The sequence below is a fragment of the Nerophis lumbriciformis genome, linkage group LG21, assembly GCF_033978685.3.
Source record: "Nerophis lumbriciformis linkage group LG21, RoL_Nlum_v2.1, whole genome shotgun sequence".
Lineage (NCBI taxonomy): Eukaryota > Metazoa > Chordata > Actinopteri > Syngnathiformes > Syngnathidae > Nerophis > Nerophis lumbriciformis.
This window is the reverse complement of record NC_084568.2, coordinates 32,915,001-32,938,399: the sequence shown is the minus strand read 5'-3', so window position 1 is coordinate 32,938,399 and position 23,399 is coordinate 32,915,001. Positions and strand designations below refer to the sequence as shown.

The 23,399-nt window shown below is 32.0% G+C and overlaps 1 protein-coding gene across 11 annotated transcripts in view; it reads right to left on the bottom strand.

Annotated features, from left to right (window-relative positions):
• adgrb2 (adhesion G protein-coupled receptor B2) overlaps nucleotides 1-23,399 on the bottom strand; it is a 771,897-nt gene that overhangs the window by 361,527 nt on the left and 386,971 nt on the right. For all 11 annotated transcript variants that reach the window (XM_061982439.1, XM_061982435.1, XM_061982437.2 and 8 more), the window contains 4 exons: nucleotides 22,239-22,403; nucleotides 9,608-9,709; nucleotides 6,865-6,971; nucleotides 4,351-4,545 (listed from right to left, as the gene is read on the bottom strand). In XM_061982439.1, the coding sequence (XP_061838423.1) occupies nucleotides 4,351-4,545; nucleotides 6,865-6,971; nucleotides 9,608-9,709; nucleotides 22,239-22,403 (569 nt within the window). The remainder of the gene's footprint in view (nucleotides 1-4,350; nucleotides 4,546-6,864; nucleotides 6,972-9,607; nucleotides 9,710-22,238; nucleotides 22,404-23,399) is intronic.

Here is a 23,399-nt window from a genome sequence, read left to right as displayed (position 1 = left end):
CAGCAAGCTAATCGATGCTAACATGCTATTTCCGTAGGTATATTTGAGCTCATTTAATTTCCTTTACTTATGCACTTTATAGTTATTTGTGTGCCGCGTTGTTCCAGACACCAGCAAACGTTAACCAGCTTGCAAAGATTGTAATAAATCCATTAGAAGAAGACAGCCTGCCGTTTCCTTTAACTTGGACACACACATCTATACCTTTGGCCATTAAAAGACAGTCATTTCCAGGAGCTATCTCATCCTGTAAGAAGCCTCCATTTTACTAATGATTTCCAAAGTTGTAAAAATGTGTAGAATAAAATTAAAATACAACATTCCTCTCTACGAAGATTTGCGTCAGCCTTTGATAGTAGTCGAATATAACTAATATAGACATTTACGTCATGTGTTGCCTTCATTATAACACGTATACAAGACTTTTAAAGTCATTTTGATAGTAGGCTAATATAGACACTTACATCATGTGTTGCCTTCATTATAACACTTATATAAGGATTTTAATTTTTTGCGGCTCCAGACGGTTTTTTTTTTTTAAATTTTTGGTCCGATATGGTCCGACCCCTGATATAGTGTTTATCTAGTGTTTTTCATGTTTTCATTTCTATAAAAAATTTTTTAATTATATATTCTAACTTTATTTATATATATATTTTGTATACTTTGTAGCACTTTGAGATTTTAACAAATGTAAAGTGTGTTACAAATAAAATTCATTATTATTATTATTATTATTATTATTATTACTATAACAATCTACAAGGTTAATACAGTTGGCTTTTCTTTCTTTCCCTGCATTTATTTCTTTTTTTTTTTTTGTATTTGAAGTTATTACATATATATATTGTTGCATTTGAAACAATCGTAGGTAATTGTGTGAATGCTCCAAAGCATTCACACATATATGCTTTTCTACACCCAAATTCATCTATTTATTCTTCTTCTTCTTCTTCAGATTTTGGCGCTACCTTACACATTTTTCACCCGATTCAAACCGTTCCAACTTCCAACTGTTCAGTCTATTCGGAAATCGCGGACTTTCCCTTGACAAATTCCAAAAATTCCTAGAATTCCCGGTATTCCGGGACATTTTTCCCATTTTAAAATGAATTGGCCATTTTTCAAATTTCCACGTTTCATCCGATTAAAATCATTCCACCTTCAACATATTCTACTCATCCAGGAAATTGAAACTATAATTTTTCCAAGTTCAAAAAAATTCCAGGAATTTCCCAGGATTCCCGTTTCTTCACCCTTTTTTCTGTCGACTACTCCCTCCACATTTTTCAACCCACTTCAACCGTTCCACCGTCAAAATATTCCTCTTAATCAAGACAAAAAAACAAATTTGTTTTTTGAACTGGGAAAATTCCCTGTTTTGCCGAATGTCCTAGAATTCCTTAATACCATTTTTCAATTAAAAATGTTACTAATTCAACATTTCTCGACCGATTTAAAAAAGTTACACATCATCATTTTACAAGTTGAAAAAAATTCCGGGAATTCCCCAGAACTCCCGTTTTTTTCAAACCCTTTTCTTTTTTGACTACTCCTTCCACATTTTTCAACCCAGTTCAACCGTTCCACCGTCAAAACATTCCTCTTAATCACGACAAAAAACAAAGTTGTTTTTTGAACTGGAAAAATTCTCTGTTTTCCCGAAATTCCTGGAATTCCTTAGTACCATTTCTCAATTAAAAATGTTACTAGTTCAACATTTCTCGACCGATTTGATAAATTCCAACACCAACTCATTCAGAATATTCAGATTTTTTTTTTGCATTTTCCAAAAAATTACCTCTTTTCCCGAAATTCCCAAATTTCCATAAAATTTCCCATGAAAAAGAATGGGACATTTTTCAAAGTTCTACAATTCCCCCATTTCCCCCCGATTCAAACAGTTCCGACTTTAAACTGTTCAGCCTATTCGGAAATCGCGGGCTTTGCCTTGACAAATTCCAAAAATTCCCAGAATTCCCGGACATTTTTCCTATTTTAAAATTAATTGGCCATTTTTCAAATTTCCACATGTTTCATCCGATTCAAACTATTCTACCTTCAACTATGGACTAATTGGGAACAGGTGGGTGCCATGATTGGGTATGAAAGCAGCTTCCATGAAATGCTCAGTCATTCACAAACAAGGATGGGACGAGGGTCACCACATTGTCAACAAATCCGTGAGCAAATAGTCAAACAGTTTAAGAACAACATTTCTCAACCAGCTATTGCAAGGAATTTAGGGATTTCACCATCTACGGTCCGTAATATCATCAAAAGGTTCATAGAATCTGGAGAAATCACTGCACGTAAGCGGCAAGGCCGAACACCAACATTGACAGGCGGTACTGCGTCAAAAACCGACATTGGTGTGTAAAGGATATCACCACTCTCTCCACACTTATCCATGTTTGGCGCATTTTAGCGGCTTGATATTTCTAATTGAGTACAAAACTTCTAAGAAAGTCGGCAGGGAAGTAAACAAGGTAGTAGTCAAACTTTCACATACTCTTAATATCCAATTATATTAATTGTTAATTATATATCCAATATTTTAATATAATATGTACACATACACACGTACAAACCCCGTTTCCATATGAGTTGGGAAATTGTGTTAGATGTAAATATAAACGGAATACAATGATTTGCAAATCCTTTTCAACCCATATTCAGTTGAATATGCTACAAAAACAACATATTTGATGTTCCAACTGATAAACATTTTTTTGTGTGCAAATAATCATTAACTTTAAAATTTGATGCCAGCAACACGTGACAAAGAAGTTGGGAAAGGTGGCAATAAATACTGATAAAGTTGAGGAATGCTCATCAAACACTTATTCGGAACATCCCACAGGTGTGCAGGCTAACTGGGAACAGGTGGGTGCCATGATTGGGTATAAAAGTAGATTCCATGAAATGCTCAGTCATTCACAAACAAGGATGGGGCGAGGGTCACCACTTTGTCAACAAATGCGTGAGCAAATTGTTGAACAGTTTAAGAAAAACCTTTCTCAACCAGCTATTGCAAGGAATTTAGTGATTTCACCATCTACGGTCCGTAATATCATCAAAGGGTTCAGAGAATCTGGAGAAATCACTGCACGTAAGCAGCTAAGCCCGTGACCTTCGATCCCTCAGGCTGTACTGCATCAACAAGCGACATCAGTGTGTAAAGGATATCACCATATGGGCTCAGGAACACTTCAGAAACCCACTGTCAGTAACTACAGTTGGTTGCTACATCTGTAAGTGCAAGTTAAAACTCTCCTATGCAAGGCGAAAACCGTTTATCAACAACACCCAGAAACGCCGTCGGCTTCGCTGGGCCTGAGCTCATCTAAGATGGACTGATACAAAGTGGGAAAGTGTTCTGTGGTCTGACGAGTCCACATTTCAAATTGTTTTTGGAAACTGTGGACGTCGTGTCCTCCGGACCAAAGAGGAAAAGAACCATCCGGATTGTTATAGGCGCAAAGTTGAAAAGCCAGCATCTGTGATGGTATGGGGGTGTATTAGTGCCCAAGACATGGGTAACTTACACATCTGTGAAGGCACCATTAATGCTGGAAGGTACATATAGGTTTTGGAGCAACATATGTTGCCATCCAAGCAATGTTACCATAGACGCCCCTGCTTATTTCAGCAAGACAATGCCAAGCCACGTGTTACATCAATGTGGCTTCATAGTAAAAGAGTGCGGGTACTAGACTGGCCTGCCTGTAGTCCAGACCTGTCTCCCATTGAAAATGTGTGGCGCATTATGAAGCCTAAAACACCACAACCGAGACCCCCAGACTGTTGAACAACTTAAGCTGTCCATCAAGCAAGAATGGGAAAGAATTCCACCTGAGAAGCTTCAAAAATGTGTCTCCTCAGTTCCCAAACGTTTACGGAGTGTTGTTAAAAGGAAAGACCATGTAACACAGTGGTGAACATGCCCTTTCCCAACTACTTTGGCACGTGTTGCAGCCATGAAATTCTAAGTTAATTATTATTTGCAAAAAAAAGATAAAGTTTATGAGTTTGAACATCAAATATCTTGTCTTTGTAGTGCATTCAATTGAATATGGGTTGAAAAGGATTTGCAAATCATTGTATTCCGTTTATATTTACATCTAACACAATTTCCCAACTCATATGGAAACAGGGTTTGTATATACATATACTGTATATACATATGTAAGTATATACTGTATGTATATATATGTGTGTGTATATATATATGATACATTGTTATAATATACAGCAGGATACACTTCTGATGAGACACTACTCAGGTTTACACACGTTTTGGTTCATTTATATTTCTCTATGCACAATGTTTGTCCGGCCCGGGCCTACCTGCACGTCGTCAGGAGCTGGGATGTAGGTTGCTCTTTTGAAGGTGTCCGTCACATTTCGCAAGATCTCCGTGGAAAAGAGAAGGTCGCCACTGTAGTAGCTCCTCCCCTGCAAGAGCTCCAGGAGACTTCTTACGATCTGAGACATGCCCTCCCCGGCCAGGGTCCTCTGACCCTTCGCGAGATGCTCTCGTAACTGCGGAGGCAGATGCAGACGGTGAGTGCGGCAAATATATATATATATATATATTTTGTTGTTGTTTTACTTTGCTGCGCTTCCAGAGAGGACAACATGTGTTTGTGCACGGCAGATGTTCCTGCCTGTGCTTAAAATAGGCGAGTGGGGCGGCAGAAGCACTCTCGGGCATAAATTGGATCTCATCATTGCTAAGAGGAATAAGGAAAGGGTGTGTGTGTGTGTGTGTGTGTGTGTGTGTGTGTGTGTAATGCAGAGATGCTGTAAAAAAAAAAAATAGAGAACAGAAGATAACATCAATCACAGAAAATTAATTATTGACTCCTGGTATTAATGGACGGTTGGAACAGAAGGTAACAGTGCAATCAAGTCTTCCACGCCACAATCGCTAACCCCCCCCCCCATTTCCACGCAACAACCGCCCCCTATAATCTGCCGTGCCGTAGTGGAGGGGAGAGGGAAAGGTAGGAGTTCACAGGAGTCTGGCTGATGAACACGTTCATTAGCGCTGTTCATTAATTGATAAGTGGGAGCGCGCAGCTCTGGAAAAAGCTAATTATAGATACCAGGATAGCTTGACGAAAGACACTATTTGGAGCAAACTTTGAAAGTTCCGTGGTGGCTGAGGTCACCTTTACAGGTTTGGTGTTATAGCGGCGATACCTGCAGAAGCTGTCATTCATTTATTGATTTTTTTCCCCCCATTCTATTTTGTATTTGTTTTTAATACTCCTGGGTTTCTCATTTTTTGTCATTGTATCCCAGTGGGTTGAGTTTTTGCTTGGCCTGATGTGGGATCTGAGCAGAGGATGTCGTTGTGGCTTGTGCAGCCTTTTGAGATACTTGTGATTTAGGGCTATATAAATAAACTTTGATTGATGATTGATTGATTATTTAACAGCTGTCATTTCTTAAATAAATAATGATAAATGGGTTGTACTTGTATAGCGCTTTTCTACCTTCAAGGTACTCAAAGCGCTTTGACACTACTTCCACATTTACCCATTCACACACACATTCACACACTGATGGAGGGAGCTGCCATGCAAGGCGCTAACCAGCACCCATCAGGAGCAAGGGTGAAGTGTCTTGCTCAGGACACAACAGACATGACGAGGTTGGTACTAGGTGGGATTTGAACCAGGGACCCTCGGGTCGCGCACGGCCACTCTTCCACTGCGCCACGCCGTCCCTATTTCTTGTTTGTTGTATTTACAAATGTATTCATTTATTTGAAAATAAGTGTATACATTTTTTTTTTTCCCGCAGCTGTCATTTATTTAGATTTTTCTATTCATTTATTTGTTTATTTTATAATAATTTTATTTTTTTATTTTTCATTAAATTTTTTAGCAGCTGTCATTTATTTTTATTTTATTTATTCATTTATCTTATTTTATTTTCATTTATTTATTTATGTTATTAGCAGCTGTCATTTATTTTTATTGAATTTATTAATTCATTTAATTACAACAAATATTTTTTTTCCGCATGTATTTATTTATTTATTTTATTTAAATTTTTTCAGCAGCTGTCATTTCTTTCTATTTTATTTATTCATTTAATTGAATTTTTTATTTATTTTTCTTTCTTTCATCAGCTGTCATTTCTCTTTATTTTATTTATTTACTTTTAAATTATTTTATTTTTTAGATGTTTTGAGCAGCTGTAATTTCTTTATATTTTATTTATTCATTTTTCATTTATTCATGTATTTACTGTTTAAAAATATACATATATTTTTTAGCAGTTATTTAATTTAATATTATTTATTTATGTATTTATTATATTTTTATTTTAGCAGATGTAATTTATTTATATTTTATGTATTTATTTAATTCTTATTTTTAATTACATTTATCATTTATTCATCTATTTTTTAGCAGCTGTCATTTTAATTTTATGTACTTATTTAATTCGTATTCTTATTTGTTATTTTATTTATTAATTTTTTAACAGCTGCCATTTATCGTTGTTTTATTTATTAATTTTTTGTTATTTTATTTATCATTTATTCTTTTTTGCAGCTTTCATTTAATTCATTATTTATCTAAACATATATTTATTATTTAAAAAAATAAAAATAAAATAAAAATAAAATATATATATATATATATATATATATATATATATATATATTTTTTTTAATTTTATTTTTTTTTCCCTTCTTTTTTTTTTGATTGTATTTCTTTTAGAAGCCGTCACTTCATCTGAGTGCAGCTTAAAATATCTTGGAGATGAATGATAAAATGATGGTGCAAGTGGAGGAGAGATGCAGGTAAATATAGATGTAGATATTCAAGTGAGATATGAACTTACAGATATGTGCAAATATCGATATTCAAGTGAGATGCATCTGGCGAAGCTCGGAGGACCCCAGAAAGCAACTCCATTATTGTCCAGCAGGCAACGACGACTAGCAGATCCTGAAAGGGGAACAGAAGCAACTTTTATGGTATTTTTACACCCAAAAAATTGTAGATTCTACCGTACAAAACTGTCAGCTCAGTCGCCAGAACTTACAAAAAAATGTTACACCGGTTTTCACACCAAATTACTATGAATTGAAAATGAGTACAGACGTTTACAGTGCATTACTGTAAATGAAAAAAACTATTTTTACAGTAAAATCCTCAGTCATTGTTTTTACCGTAAAATCTGTACTTTTGTTTTACTTTTACAGTGCATACTGTAAAGAAGAAGAAAAGCCAGAATTTCACCGTAAAAATGTACGGTGGTTTTTACACAAAATGGCTGGAAATTGCAAATAGGTAACGCTGTTATTTTTACAGTAACATTACGGCAAATGAGCTGCCAGGTTTTTTTTTACTGTTTAAATTCTATGGTCATTTTTCGGTAAATGAAAAAAACGACACCACCCTTTTTTTCCACAATAAAATTACTGCGACTAATTTGCCAGCGTTACACTGAAATATCTACTGACTCATTCTGTGCACTGTAAAAAAACAACAACTAACAAATCTGTAGATTTAAATAGTAAAAAAAAACTTGCAGCTTAAGCGGCATAATTTTTATCGTAAAATTCATTTTTTTGTAAACCAAATCGCTGTTATTTAAAAATATCACCATTGTTATTTTTAAAGAAAAATTTTAAAAAATCTGGCCACTCTGTCGCCAGGTTTTTTTTCTGTGAAATCTTTGGTCATTATTTTTCAGTAAATAGAAAAATTATAAAATAAAATAAAAAATCATGGCCTGTGCAATGCCGTGTTATACTGTAAAATATATTTTTTGCACTGTAATTTTTTTTTTTTATCTGTAGCTTTCACGGTAAATAAGACAACATTTTACCATAACATTTGCGTTAGTTTTAACACGGAATGGCTGTAAATTAATTTTTTTAGTAAAATTATGGCGACTCAGCAGCCAGCTATTTACCGTAATATCGAAACATTTAAAAACATTTTTTTACAGCCCACTGTAATTTTACCGGAAAACCTTTAGTGTCTTTTTATACCGAAATGTCTTAAAATGAAAATTGGTACCACTTTTATTTTTATGGGAAAATCCTGGTGTTATACTTTAAAATGTAGTGAATTTTTTTTGTGCACTATAAAAAAATAAAGAAGAGATTTTACTGTTAAAAAAAAAAAATACTGTAAAAATGTATTGTGCTTTTTACACCAGATGGCTGAACATTTTAAATCGGTAACACTTTAATTTTTACGGTAAAATCCTGGTGTTATACTTTAAAATGTAGTGACTTTTTTATCTGTGCACTGTAAACATTTTTTTTTTAAATCTGTGGATTTGACAGGAAAAAAAAAAAAGTTTACTGTAAAATTTATGGTGCTTTTTACACCAGATGGCTGAAACTTTTAAATTGGTACCACTTTTATTTTTTATTTTACTTTTACGGTAAAATCCTGGTGTTGTAAAATGTAGTGACTTTTATATGCAATATAAAAAAATTAAAAATAAATATACAGTATATATTTTTTTATCTGTAGATTTTACAGTAAAAAAACAACATTTAAAAAAAAATCCTGGTGTTATACTTTAAAATGTAGTGACTTTTCTTCTTCTTCTGTGCACTGTAAAACAAATAAAGAAATAAAATAAAACATTTATAGATTTGACTGTAAAAAAAAATAAAAAAAATACTGTACAATGAATGTATGGTGCTTTTTACACCAGATGGCTGAAAATTTAAAATTGGTACCACTTTTATTTTTACGGTAAAACCCTGGTGTTATACTTTAAAATGTAGTTACTTTTTTATCTGTGCACTGTAAAAAAAATAAATAATAAAAATAATAATCTGTAGATTTTACAGTAAAAAAAAAAATTACTGTAAAATGTATGGTGCTTTTTACACCAGATGGCTGAAAATTTTAAATCGGTACCACTTGTATTTTTACGGTAAAATCCTGGTGTTATACTTTAAAATGTAGTTACTATTTTATCTGTGCACTGTAAAAAAAATAAAATAAAATAATAAAAAAAGATCTGTAGATTTTACAGTAAATAAAACAAAATTTTACTGTAAAATGTATGGTGCTTTTTACACCAGATGGCTGAAAATTTTAAATCGGTACCACTTTTATTTTTATGGTAAAATCCTGGTATTACATTTTAAAATGTAGTGCCTTTTTTTATCTGTGCACTGTAAAAAATAAATAAATAATGATAATCTGTAGATTTTACAGTAAAAAAAACAACCAAAATTTTACTGTAAAATTGATGTTGCTTTTTACATCAGATGGCTGAAAATTTTAAATTGGTACCACTTTTATTTTTGTGGTAAATCCTGGTATTACACTTTAAAATGTAGTGACTTTTTTGATCTGTGCACTGTAAAAAAAAAAAAAAAAAAAAAAAAAAATTATCTAAATACAATTTTACTGTAAAATTTATGGTGCTTTTTACACCAGATGGCTCAAAATTTTATACCGGTAATACTGTAAAATGTGTTTGTTTTGTGGTAAATGGAAAAATAATACTTTTTTACAACAAAATGATGGCCACTGATCTACTATTGTTAAACCATAAAAGATGTTTTTAAATGGTATTTCCTAAAGGAGGAGGTTGATTGACTGACCAGTAGCGTTTGTTGGACACTTGTTGTAAACACTTTCTCCAGCAGAGGCTCTCTTCCACGTTATGCTCAGGAGGTTCTCCTCCTTGCAGATCTCGTGAGGAGCTGTTGGAGAACCACACAATCACTTCATTAAACCCTAAAATCAGAAGCAAGTTCAGTAAAAGGAAAACTGCCAAGGAGAGATGGGATTGGTGGCTCTTGGAAGGGAGTCGGATCTCAAGGAGCCGTTCAAAAGACTGGCTCGTTACCAACTTGTAGCAGTTATGAGGTCAAATGTGGATCAAAATCATTTTAATCTATACAAATATTAGTCTATAGTTGGTAATTATTCTGAAATATTTAATATCATTTTATTTCTGTTGAATTTTCACTCACCAAAAAACAGCATTTGAACAATAAAGTAAAAATAATAATGCAAATAATAACAATTAGAATAAAAAATAAAATACAACACTTGAACTACTTCAGAACAATGAACCAGAAAAGTGAATAACAAAAAAACAAACAAAAAAAGTGCTATGCGTCCTTTGATTTTTTTCTCCCTGAAAGAGCAGTTCAAAAGACTTGATTCGTTCGCGAACGCCACATCTTCGAGTAGGCAATAACATGAGGTGATAAACAAGGTGAGAAACACTGCTGAGCAAAATAAGGATGTGGTGTCCTTGGTGGTTACTGTCACACATGTCGTCTGATGGCGTGACCCCAGGACGCAGAGACAGAAGGCGGCGTGCGGGTCACATTTAGTTCCCATAAAAACAAGAACTAGATCCAATATGTACACAGCTCAGTGTCACGGTACAGTATCCCATGAAACCAACGCCGCAGAGCGCTCTGAAGACACTCCGGGGGGGGGGGGGGCGGACGAGCGCTGGCGGAGGCCAGGCGGAATTAAGACGTCAAAAAAAATAAATAGATAAAATTGTTGACAGACATGATCCTCGTCTTGGCCTCAAAGCGGCTCGAGAGCTTCTTCAAAAACAAAAAGGTTGTTGTGCACTCAGACCTTCGTCCCTTGCGAGCACCTACACACGTGGAACTCTGATTTGTCATTTTTTACAAGTTGGTGCCTCTGTAGTGGGCAGCCTAGGATGGAGTTGGCTCTCTTGGTTGCTTTGTTTGGTCTTGTTTTGGTCTCTGGCTGTGCTGCGTGAGGCATTCTCCCGACAAGACTGCTTTATCGACGCCATTGGAATAAAAGCTCAACAGAAATGAAAGGCTTCAAAATAAAGGCGCTATGCTTTGCATCCGGTTTAACTACATTAACAAAATAAACACGCTTAAACATGCTTTGTCAGATACGTTTTGTAATGCAATCTGTGATATTTGCACCTAAATAACATCCATCCATCCATCCATCTTCTACCCCGTGTTCTGGTTTGATACTCCTCAGTTACAGAATGTTTGGCAGGCTGAATAATTAACATTATTAATAAATATTGAGAGTTAAAACATTGTCATGCAGCAATATGAATACCATTTACTTGTATTACATGACATGTACAGAATATTACAAGTATTTATTCCAGTAGAAATATCACAGATTACATTAACAAACATCTTTGACAATCAAAGAAAGGTTATAACAATTCACATTTTGTGTTATCAATGCGCAAAACTGATATCTAAAAACAAGTGTAGCTCCTTTTCTTAATGCAAGTGCTTCTACAGCAGGAATACACATTCTGTATTCCTAAAAAAATACAAACTCTGGCAAGACACAAACACACTGTAGGTCTTTTTTTTTTTTTTTTTAAGAGCGTGTGTATGTTTTTGTGTTGAGCTCTTAAAAAAAAGCATGATTGTGACGCTCGAGTCGCATGATTGTTGGTGTGATCCCAAGATGCAGAAAAGTCGAGGAAGCAGCATGCAGGTAAAAAAAACAACTATTGTGATGACAACATGGGAAGTGCTCTAGAAGCATAGGGAAGGCTATGCTAATCGAAACTCAACAGGTTAAAAAAAAAAAAAAACATATTTGCCGAAGAACAGCAAAGGCTGACATGACATAAAATAACAAAAAGGGAACGCTGGAGAACAGCAAGGACTTACGAGTAAACACAAGCGGCAGGAAAGGCGTCCATAATGTGCATAAAGATGAATCACCAAACAATGAAAAAGTGTCAGCTGCACAACATGAATGGTCTTGATTGTAATAGGAAACAGTCGTGGGGACAAGTGCTCAGGGACTGGCGTGAAGCAGTTCCAGGAAAACGCTAACAAAGCAGGAAGAGCCACCAAAATAAAAGCACAGGTCAGGAAGTGAACCAAAATCTGAAAAACACCCACAAAACAAAACAAGGAATGACCTGTAAAAAAAAAAAGATTTTACAGAAAAAAAATTAATTTTACTAAAAATGTATTGTGCTTTTTACACCAGATGGCTGAAAATTTGAAATTGGTACGACTTTTATTTTTACGGTAAAATCCTGGTGTTATACTTTAAAATGTAGTGACTTTTTATCTGTTCACTGTAAAAAAATCAATAAAAAAAAAATCAAAACTGTAAATTTTACAGAAAAAAACAAAATCTTACTGTAAAATGTATTGTGCTTTTTATACCAGATGGCTGAAAATTTGAAATCGGTACCACTTTTATTTTTACGGTAAAATCCTGGTGTTATACTTTAAAATGTAGTTACTTTTATATCTGTGCACTGTATATAAAAAAATAAATAAATAAAAACTGTAAATTTTACAGAAAAACAACAACATTTTACCGTAAAATTGATTGTGCTTTTTACACCAGATGGCTGAAAATTTGAAATCGGTACCTCTTTTATTTTTATGGTATAATCCTGGTGTTATACTTTAAAATGTAGTGACTTTTTTATCTGTGCACTGTAACAAAATCAATAAAAATTTTGTAGATTTTACAGTAAAAAACATTTTATTGTAAAATTTTTGGTGCTTTTTACTCCAGATGGCTGAAAATTTTAAATTGGTACCACTTTTATTTTTACGGTAACATCCTGATGTTATACTTTAACATGTAGTGACTTTTTTTTATCTGTGCACTGTTAAAAACAAAAAAAAACAAAAAAAAACCCTGTAGATTTTACAGAAAAAAACTAAATTTTACTGTAAAATTTGTGGTGCTTTTTACACCAGATGGCTGAAAATTTTAAATTGGTACCACATTTATTTTTATGGTAAAAGCCTGGTGTCATACTTTAAAATGTAGTGACTTTTTTTTATCTGTTCACTGTAAAAAAAAATCAATAAAAATGTTGTAGATCTTACGGTAAAAAACATTTTACTGTAAAATGTATGGTGCTTTTCACAGCAGATGGCTGAAAATTTCAAATTGGTACCGCTTTTATTTTTACGGTAAAATCCTGGTGTTATACTTTAAAATGTAGTGACTTTTTATCTGTTCACTGTAAAAAAATAAATTAAAAAACGTAGATTTTACAGTAAAAAACATTTTACTATAAAATCTTTGGTGCTTTTTACACCAGATGGCTGAAAATGTTAAATATGTACCACTTTTATTTTTATGGTAAAATCCTGGTATTGTACTTTAAAATGTAGTGACTTTTTTATCTGTGCACTGTAAAAAAAAATCAATAAAACATTTGTAGATTTTACAGTAAAAAACATTTTACTATAAAATCTTTGGTGCTTTTTACACCAGATGGCTGAAAATTTGAAATCGGTACCGCTTTTATTTTTACGGTAAAATCCTGGTGTTACACTTTAAAATGTAGTGACTTTTATATCTGTGCACTGTAAACAAATCTATAAAAAAATGTGTAGATTTTACATTAAAAAACATTTTACTGTAAAATCTTTGGTGCTTTTTACACCAGATGGCTGAAAATGTTAAATTGGTACCACTTTTATTTTTACGGTAAAATCCTGGTGTTATACTTTAACATGTAGTGACTTTTTTTTATCTGTGCACTGTTAAAAACAAAAAAAAACAAAAAAAAAACCTGTAGATTTTACAGAAAAAAACTAAATTTTACTGTAAAATTTGTGGTGCTTTTTACACCAGATGGCTGAAAATTTTAAATTGGTACCACATTTATTTTTATGGTAAAAGCCTGGTGTCATACTTTAAAATGTAGTGACTTTTTTTTATCTGTTCACTGTAAAAAAAAATCAATAAAAATGTTGTAGATCTTACGGTAAAAAACATTTTACTGTAAAATGTATGGTGCTTTTCACAGCAGATGGCTGAAAATTTCAAATTGGTACCGCTTTTATTTTTACGGTAAAATCCTGGTGTTATACTTTAAAATGTAGTGACTTTTTATCTGTTCACTGTAAAAAAATAAATTAAAAAACGTAGATTTTACAGTAAAAAACATTTTACTATAAAATCTTTGGTGCTTTTTACACCAGATGGCTGAAAATGTTAAATATGTACCACTTTTATTTTTATGGTAAAATCCTGGTATTGTACTTTAAAATGTAGTGACTTTTTTATCTGTGCACTGTAAAAAAAAATCAATAAAACATTTGTAGATTTTACAGTAAAAAACATTTTACTATAAAATCTTTGGTGCTTTTTACACCAGATGGCTGAAAATTTGAAATCGGTACCGCTTTTATTTTTACGGTAAAATCCTGGTGTTACACTTTAAAATGTAGTGACTTTTATATCTGTGCACTGTAAACAAATCTATAAAAAAATGTGTAGATTTTACATTAAAAAACATTTTACTGTAAAATCTTTGGTGCTTTTTACACCAGATGGCTGAAAATGTTAAATTGGTACCACTTTTATTTTTACGGTAAAATCCTGGTGTTATACTTTAAGATGTAGTTACTTTATTATCTGTGCACTGTAAAAAAAAAAAAATACAAATCTATAGATTTTACAGTAAAAAACACAATTTTACTGTAAAATTGATGGTGCTTTTTACACCAGATGGCTGAAATTAACCACTTTTATTTTTACAGTAAAATCCTGGTGTTATACTTTAAAATGTAGCTACTTTTTTATCTGTGCACTGTAAAAAAACAAAAAAACCCTGCAGATTTAAAAAAAAACAACGAAATGTTACTGTAAAATCTTTGGTGCTTTTTACACCAGATGGCTGAAAATTTGAAATCGGTACCGCTTTTATTTTTACGGTAAAATCCTGGTGTTACACTTTAAAATGTAGTGACATTTATATCTGTGCACTGTAAAAAAATCTATAAAACATGTGTAGATTTTACATTAAAAAACATTTTACTGTAAAGTCTTTGGTGCTTTTTACACCAGATGGCTGAAAATTTTAAATTGGTACCACTTATTTTTACGGTAAAATCCTGGTGTTATACTTTAAAATGTAGTGACTTTTTTTTATCTGTGCACTGTAAAGAAAACCCCCCCCCCAAAAAAACCTGTAGATTTTACAGAAAAAAACTAAATTTTACTGTAAAATTTCTGTTGCTTTTTACACCAGATGGCTGAAATTTTTAAATCGGTACCACTTTATTTTTATGTTGAAATCCTGGTGTTATACTTTAAGATGTAGTGACTTTATTATCTGTGCACTGTAAAAAAATAAATAAAAATCTATAGATTTTACAGTAAAAAACACAATTTTACTGTAAAATTGATGGTGCTTTTTACACCAGATGGCTGAAATTAAATTGGTACCACTTTTATTTTTACGGTAAAATCCTGGTGTTATACTTTAAAATGTAGCTACTTTTTTATCTGTGCACTGTAAAAAAACAACAAAAAAAACCTGCAGATTTTAAAAAAAAAAAAGAAATTTTACTGTAAAATCTTTGGTGCTTTTTACACCAGATGGCTGAAAATTTGAAATCGGTACCGCTTTTATTTTTACGGTAAAATCCTGGTGTTACACTTTAAAATGTAGTGACTTTTATATCTGTGCACTGTAAAAAAATCTATAAAACATGTGTAGATTTTACATTAAAAAACATTTTACTGTAAAGTCTTTGGTGCTTTTTACACCAGATGGCTGAAAATTTTAAATTGGTACCACTTTTATTTTTACGGTAAAATCCTGGTGCTTTTTACACCAGATGGCCGAAATTAAATTGGTACCACTTTTATTTTTACGGTAAAATCCTGGTGTTATACTTTAAAATGTAGTTAAATTTTTATCTGTGCACTGTAAAAAAAAAAAAAAAACCTGCAGATTTTTCAGAAAAAAACGAAATTTTACTGTAAAATCTTTGGTGCTTTTTACACCAGATGGCTGAAAATTTGAAAGCGGTACCGCTTTTATTTTTACGGTAAAATCCTGGTGTTACACTTTAAAATGTAGTGACTTTTATATCCGTGCACTGTAAAAAAAATCTATAAAACATGTGTAGATTTTACATTAAAAAACATTTAACTGTAAAATCTTTGGTGCTTTTTACACCAGATGGCTGAAAATTTGAAATTGGTACCACTTTTATTTTTACGGTAAAATCCTGGTGTTATATTTTAAAATGTAGTTACTTTTTTATCTGTGCACTGTAAAGAAACCCCCCCCCCCAAAAAAACCTGTAGATTTTACAGAAAAAAACTAAATTTTACTGTAAAATTTCTGTTGCTTTTTAACCAGATGGCTGAAATTTTTTAAATCGGTACCACTTTTATTTTTATGTTGAAATCCTGGTCTTATACTTTAAGATGTAGTGACTTTATTATCTGTGCACTGTAAAAAAATCTATAAAAATCTATAGATTTTACAGTAAAAAACACAATTTTACTGTAAAATTGATGGTGCTTTTTACACCAGATGGCCGAAATTAAATTGGTACCACTTTTATTTTTACAGTAAAATCCTGGTGTTATACTTTAAAATGTAGTTACTTTTTTATCTGTGCACTGTAAAAAAAAAAAAAAAAAAAACCTGCTGATTTTTCAGAAAAAAGCGAAATGTTACTGTAAAATCTTTGGTGCTTTTTACACCAGATGGCTGAAAATTTGAAAGCGGTACCGCTTTTATTTTTACGGTAAAATCCTGGTGTTACACTTTAAAATGTAGTGACTTTTATATCTGTGCACTGTAAAGAAATCTATAAAACATGTGTAGATTTTACATTAAAAAACATTTGACTGTAAAGTCTTTGGTGCTTTTTACACCAGATGGCTGAAAATTTTAAATTGGTACCACTTATTTTTACGGTAAAATCCTGGTGTTATACTTTAAAATGTAGTGACTTTTTTTTATCTGTGCACTGTAAAGAAACCCCCCCCCCCCAAAAAAACCTGTAGATTTTACAGAAAAAAACTAAATTTTACTGTAAAATTTCTGTTGCTTTTTACACCAGATGGCTGAAATTTTTAAATCGGTACCACTTTATTTTTATGTTGAAATCCTGGTGTTATACTTTAAGATGTAGTGACTTTATTATCTGTGCACTGTAAAAAAATAAATAAAAATCTATAGATTTTACAGTAAAAAACACAATTTTACTGTAAAATTGATGGTGCTTTTTACACCAGATGGCTGAAATTAAATTGGTACCACTTTTATTTTTACGGTAAAATCCTGGTGTTATACTTTAAAATGTAGCTACTTTTTTATCTGTGCACTGTAAAAAAAAAAAAAAAAAACCTGCAGATTTTTAAAAAAAAAACGAAATTTTACTGTAAAATCTTTGGTGCTTTTTACACCAGATGGCTGAAAATTTGAAATCGGTACCGCTTTTATTTTTACGGTAAAATCCTGGTGTTACACTTTAAAATGTAGTGACTTTTATATCTGTGCACTGTAAAAAAATCTATAAAACATGTGTAGATTTTACATTAAAAAACATTTTACTGTAAAGTCTTTGGTGCTTTTTACACCAGATGGCTGAAAATTTTAAATTGGTACCACTTATTTTTACGGTAAAATCCTGGTGTTATACTTTAAAATGTAGTGACTTTTTTTTATCTGTGCACTGTAAAGAAACCCCCCCCCCCCCCCCCAAAAAACCTGTAGATTTTACAGAAAAAAACTAAATTTTACTGTAAAATTTCTGTTGCTTTTTACACCAGATGGCTGAAATTTTTAAATCGGTACCACTTTATTTTTATGTTGAAATCCTGGTGTTATACTTTAAGATGTAGTGACTTTATTATCTGTGCACTGTAAAAAAATAAATAAAAATCTATAGATTTTACAGTAAAAAACACAATTTTACTGTAAAATTGATGGTGCTTTTTACACCAGATGGCTGAAATTAAATTGGTACCACTTTTATTTTTACGGTAAAATCCTGGTGTTATACTTTAAAATGTAGTTAAATTTTTATCTGTGCACTGTAAAAAAAAAAAAAAAACCTGCAGATTTTTCAGAAAAAAACGAAATTTTACTGTAAAATCTTTGGTGCTTTTTACACCAGATGGCTGAAAATTTGAAAGCGGTACCGCTTTTATTTTTACGGTAAAATCCTGGTGTTACACTTTAAAATGTAGTGACTTTTATATCTGTGCACTGTAAAAAAAATCTATAAAACATGTGTAGATTTTACATTAAAAAACATTTAACTGTAAAATCTTTGGTGCTTTTTACACCAGATGGCTGAAAATTTTAAATTGGTACCACTTTTATTTTTACGGTAAAATCCTGGTGCTTTTTACACCAGATGGCCGAAATTAAATTGGTACCACTTTTATTTTTTTATCTGTGCACTGTAAAGAAAACCCCCCCCCCCCCAAAAAACCTGTAGATTTTACAGAAAAAAACTAAATTTTACTGTAAAATTTCTGTTGCTTTTTACACCAGATGGCTGAAATTTTTAAATCGGTACCACTTTATTTTTATGTTGAAATCCTGGTGTTATACTTTAAGATGTAGTGACTTTATTATCTGTGCACTGTAAAAAAATAAATAAAAATCTATAGATTTTACAGTAAAAAACACAATTTTACTGTAAAATTGATGGTGCTTTTTACACCAGATGGCTGAAATTAAATTGGTACCACTTTTATTTTTACGGTAAAATCCTGGTGTTATACTTTAAAATGTAGCTACTTTTTTATCTGTGCACTGTAAAAAAAAAAAAAAAAAACCTGCAGATTTAAAAAAAAAAAACGAAATTTTACTGTAAAATCTTTGGTGCTTTTTACACCAGATGGCTGAAAATTTGAAATCGGTACCGCTTTTATTTTTACGGTAAAATCCTGGTGTTACACTTTAAAATGTAGTGACTTTTATATCTGTGCACTGTAAAAAAAATCTATAAAACATGTGTAGATTTTACATTAAAAAACATTTTACTGTAAAGTCTTTGGTGCTTTTTACACCAGATGGCTGAAAATTTTAAATTGGTACCACTTTTATTTTTACGGTAAAATCCTGGTGCTTTTTACACCAGATGGCCGAAATTAAATTGGTACCACTTTTATTTTTACAGTAAAATCCTGGTGTTATACTTTAAAATGTAGTTACTTTTTTATCTGTGCACTGTAAAAAAAAACAAAAAAAAACCTGCTGATTTTTCAGAAAAAAGCGAAATGTTACTGTAAAATCTTTGGTGCTTTTTACACCAGATGGCTGAAAATTTGAAAGCGGTACCGCTTTTATTTTTACGGTAAAATCCTGGTGTTACACTTTAAAATGTAGTGACTTTTATATCTGTGCACTGTAAAAAAATCTATAAAACATGTGTAGATTTTACATTAAAAAACATTTTACTGTAAAGTCTTTGGTGCTTTTTACACCAGATGGCTGAAAATTTTAAATTGGTACCACTTATTTTTACGGTAAAATCCTGGTGTTATACTTTAAAATGTAGTGACTTTTTTTTTATCTGTGCACTGTAAAGAAACCCCCCCCCCCCAAAAAAACCTGTAGATTTTACAGAAAAAAACTAAATTTTACTGTAAAATTTATGTTGCTTTTTACACCAGATGGCTGAAATTTTTAAATCGGTACCACTTTATTTTTATGTTGAAATCCTGGTGTTATACTTTAAGATGTAGTGACTTTATTATCTGTGCACTGTAAAAAAATAAATAAAAATCTATAGATTTTACAGTAAAAAACACAATTTTACTGTAAAATTGATGGTGCTTTTTACACCAGATGGCTGAAATTAAATTGGTACCACTTTTATTTTTACGGTAAAATCCTGGTGTTATACTTTAAAATGTAGCTACTTTTTTATCTGTGCACTGTAAAAAAAAAAAAAAAAAACCTGCAGATTTTTTTTTAAAAAACGAAATTTTACTGTAAAATCTTTGGTGCTTTTTACACCAGATGGCTGAAAATTTGAAATCGGTACCGCTTTTATTTTTACGGTAAAATCCTGGTGTTACACTTTAAAATGTAGTGACTTTTATATCTGTGCACTGTAAAAAAATCTATAAAACATGTGTAGATTTTACATTAAAAAACATTTTACTGTAAAGTCTTTGGTGCTTTTTACACCAGATGGCTGAAAATTTTAAATTGGTACCACTTTTATTTTTACGGTAAAATCCTGGTGCTTTTTACACCAGATGGCCGAAATTAAATTGGTACCACTTTTATTTTTACGGTAAAATCCTGGTGTTATACTTTAAAATGTAGTTAAATTTTTATCTGTGCACTGTAAAAAAAAAAAAAAAAAACCTGCAGATTTTTCAGAAAAAAACGAAATTTTACTGTAAAATCTTTGGTGCTTTTTACACCAGATGGCTGAAAATTTGAAAGCGGTACCGCTTTTATTTTTACGGTAAAATCCTGGTGTTACACTTTAAAATGTAGTGACTTTTATATCTGTGCACTGTAAAAAAATCTATAAAACATGTGTAGATTTTACATTAAAAAACATTTAACTGTAAAATCTTTGGTGCTTTTTACACCAGATGGCTGAAAATTTGAAATTGGTACCACTTTTATTTTTACGGTAAAATCCTGGTGTTATATTTTAAAATTTAGTTACTTTTTTATCTGTGCACTGTAAAGAAAACCCCCCCCCAAAAAAACCTGTAGATTTTACAGAAAAAAACTAAATTTTACTGTAAAATTTCTGTTGCTTTTTAACCAGATGGCTGAAATTTTTTAAATCGGTACCACTTTTATTTTTATGTTGAAATCCTGGTCTTATACTTTAAGATGTAGTGACTTTATTATCTGTGCACTGTAAAAAAATAAATAAAAATCTATAGATTTTACAGTAAAAAACACAATTTTACTGTAAAATTGATGGTGCTTTTTACACCAGATGGCCGAAATTAAATTGGTACCACTTTTATTTTTACAGTAAAATCCTGGTGTTATACTTTAAAATGTAGTTACTTTTTTATCTGTGCACTGTAAAAAAAAAAAAAAAAAAACCTGCAGATTTTTCAGAAAAAAGCGAAATGTTACTGTAAAATCTTTGGTGCTTTTTACACCAGATGGCTGAAAATTTGAAAGCGGTACCTCTTTCATTTTTACGTTAAAATCCTGGTGTTACACTTTAAAATGAAGTGACTTTTATATCTGTGCACTGTAAAAAAATCTATAAAACATGTGTAGATTTTACATTAAAAAACATTTTATTGTAAAGTCTTTGGTGCTTTTTACACCAGATGGCTGAAAATTTTAAATTGGTACCACTTTTATTTTTACGGTAAAATCCTGGTGTTATACTTTAAAATGTAGTGACTTTTTTTTATCTGTGCACTGTAAAGAAACCCCCCCCCCCCCCCAAAAAACCTGTAGATTTTACAGAAAAAAACTAAATTTTACTGTAAAATTTCTGTTGCTTTTTACACCAGATGGCTGAAATTTTTAAATTGGTACCACTTTTATTTTTATGTTGAAATCCTGGTCTTATACTTTAAGATGTAGTGACTTTATTATCTGTGCACTGTAAAAAAAATAAATAATAAATCTATAGATTTTACAGTAAAAAACAAAATTTTACTGTAAAATTGATGGTGCTTTTTACACCAGATGGCCGAAAATGTAGTGACTTTTATATCTGTGCACTGTAAAAAATATATATATATTTTTTAAAATCTGTAGATTTAAAATAAAAAAATAAAAAAAATACTGTAAAATTGATGGTGCTTTTTACACCAGACAATTGAACATTTTAAATCGGTACCACTTTTATTTTCACAATAAAATCCTGGCGTTACACTTTAAAATGTAGTGACTTTTCGATCTGTGCACTGTAAAAAAAAAAAAAAAAAAAAATCTGTAGATTTAAAAATAAAAATAAAATGTATGGTGCTTTTTACACCATAAATTCCATACGATTAAATACTTTAATCGTTGGACAGTTCTAGTTTTTACCTTATCTTTTGTATCCGCACCGCAACCACATAATTTCCCTGTTGTAGGAGTCTATCCTATCCAATAATTGTACACACACACACACACACACACACACACACACACACACACACACACACACACACACACACACACACACACACACACACACAGAGTTTGTGGGCTTATTAAAGCATGGCGTTATTCCCGCGGGGCTGACGCATCACAAATCAAGCCAAATGGACCAATGAACATGTCGCCCTTTCCTGGGCAGAGCAGAATGGAAAGAAGGAGGGCATGAGAGGGAGCAAGCGAGGAATACAAACACACAAGAATAGGCAAATAAGCGATGTTCGGAGGAGAGTAAATGTGAATTGAGATGATGGCGAGGATTTCCTTCCAGGCTGCTTCACGTTGTTTACAAACCATGTGAGTGGGCACTCAAAAAGAACAAAATGTCATTTTATACACTGGACTCGTGAGCAACTCACCGGGGCATTTCTTCTCGTTACAGGAGCGGACCTCCTCCGCCGAACCCTCGCAGGGGTACCCCTGGGCCCCCTGGCCCTCGCACACCCTGGAGCGCCGCTGCCAGCCCGAGTCGCAGGTCTTGCTGCAGAGGCTCCAGTGGCTCCAGCCGCCCCAGTTGCCCCCTCCTGCAAGGGCACGTGCCAGGTTAGTTTGCAGCGTTCCATCACAACGGGGCTCGTGGAAAGCCACTCGCGGGCCAAATTGGCTCGGAACCCGCACGCGTCCAAACCGGCGCGAGCCAAACGTCAAGAGTTCAATCAAGAATCTGGCTCGCAAGGAGGTCTACATGTTGCTGCTTTGTCAACATCTTGTGGATCATGTCAATAATTTAGGTTGACAACCTCAAAATTATGCGTAGCATTTACTTATATGACCCAAAGAAAACAACCTTCACTAGTCATGATGCAAAAAAAACAAAAACTGAACGATGTGGATATTATAGACAGATTTAAAAAAATCACACCCATTTACACCCATTACGATGCATGATGGGAAAAATGCAAAACACTCTCTTATCCATGTTTGGCACATTTTAGCTGCTTGATATTTCTGATTGATTACAAAACTTTAGGGAGGTTGTCAGGGAAGTAAACAAGGTAGGAGTCAAACTTTCACATACTCTTAATATCTAATTATATTAATTATTAATGATGTACCCATTATATATATATAAATAAATATACATACATATATATTTATATATACATGTACACATATTTATGTATACATATACACATATTTATATATTTATATATACATATACATATATACATACATATATATCTTTATATATACACACACACACATACACATACATATGTATTCACATATACATACATAAATATATAAATAAATATATACATACATACATGAATATGTATATGTATAAATACAAATATATATATATATATATATATATATATATACACAATTATATATACAATTATATATATATATATATATACATATATATACACATATATACACATGTACATATACACATATATATATACATGTACATATATACATATATATACATACATGTACATATATACATATATAAATACATGTACATATATATGTATATACATATATACATATACATATATACGTATACATAT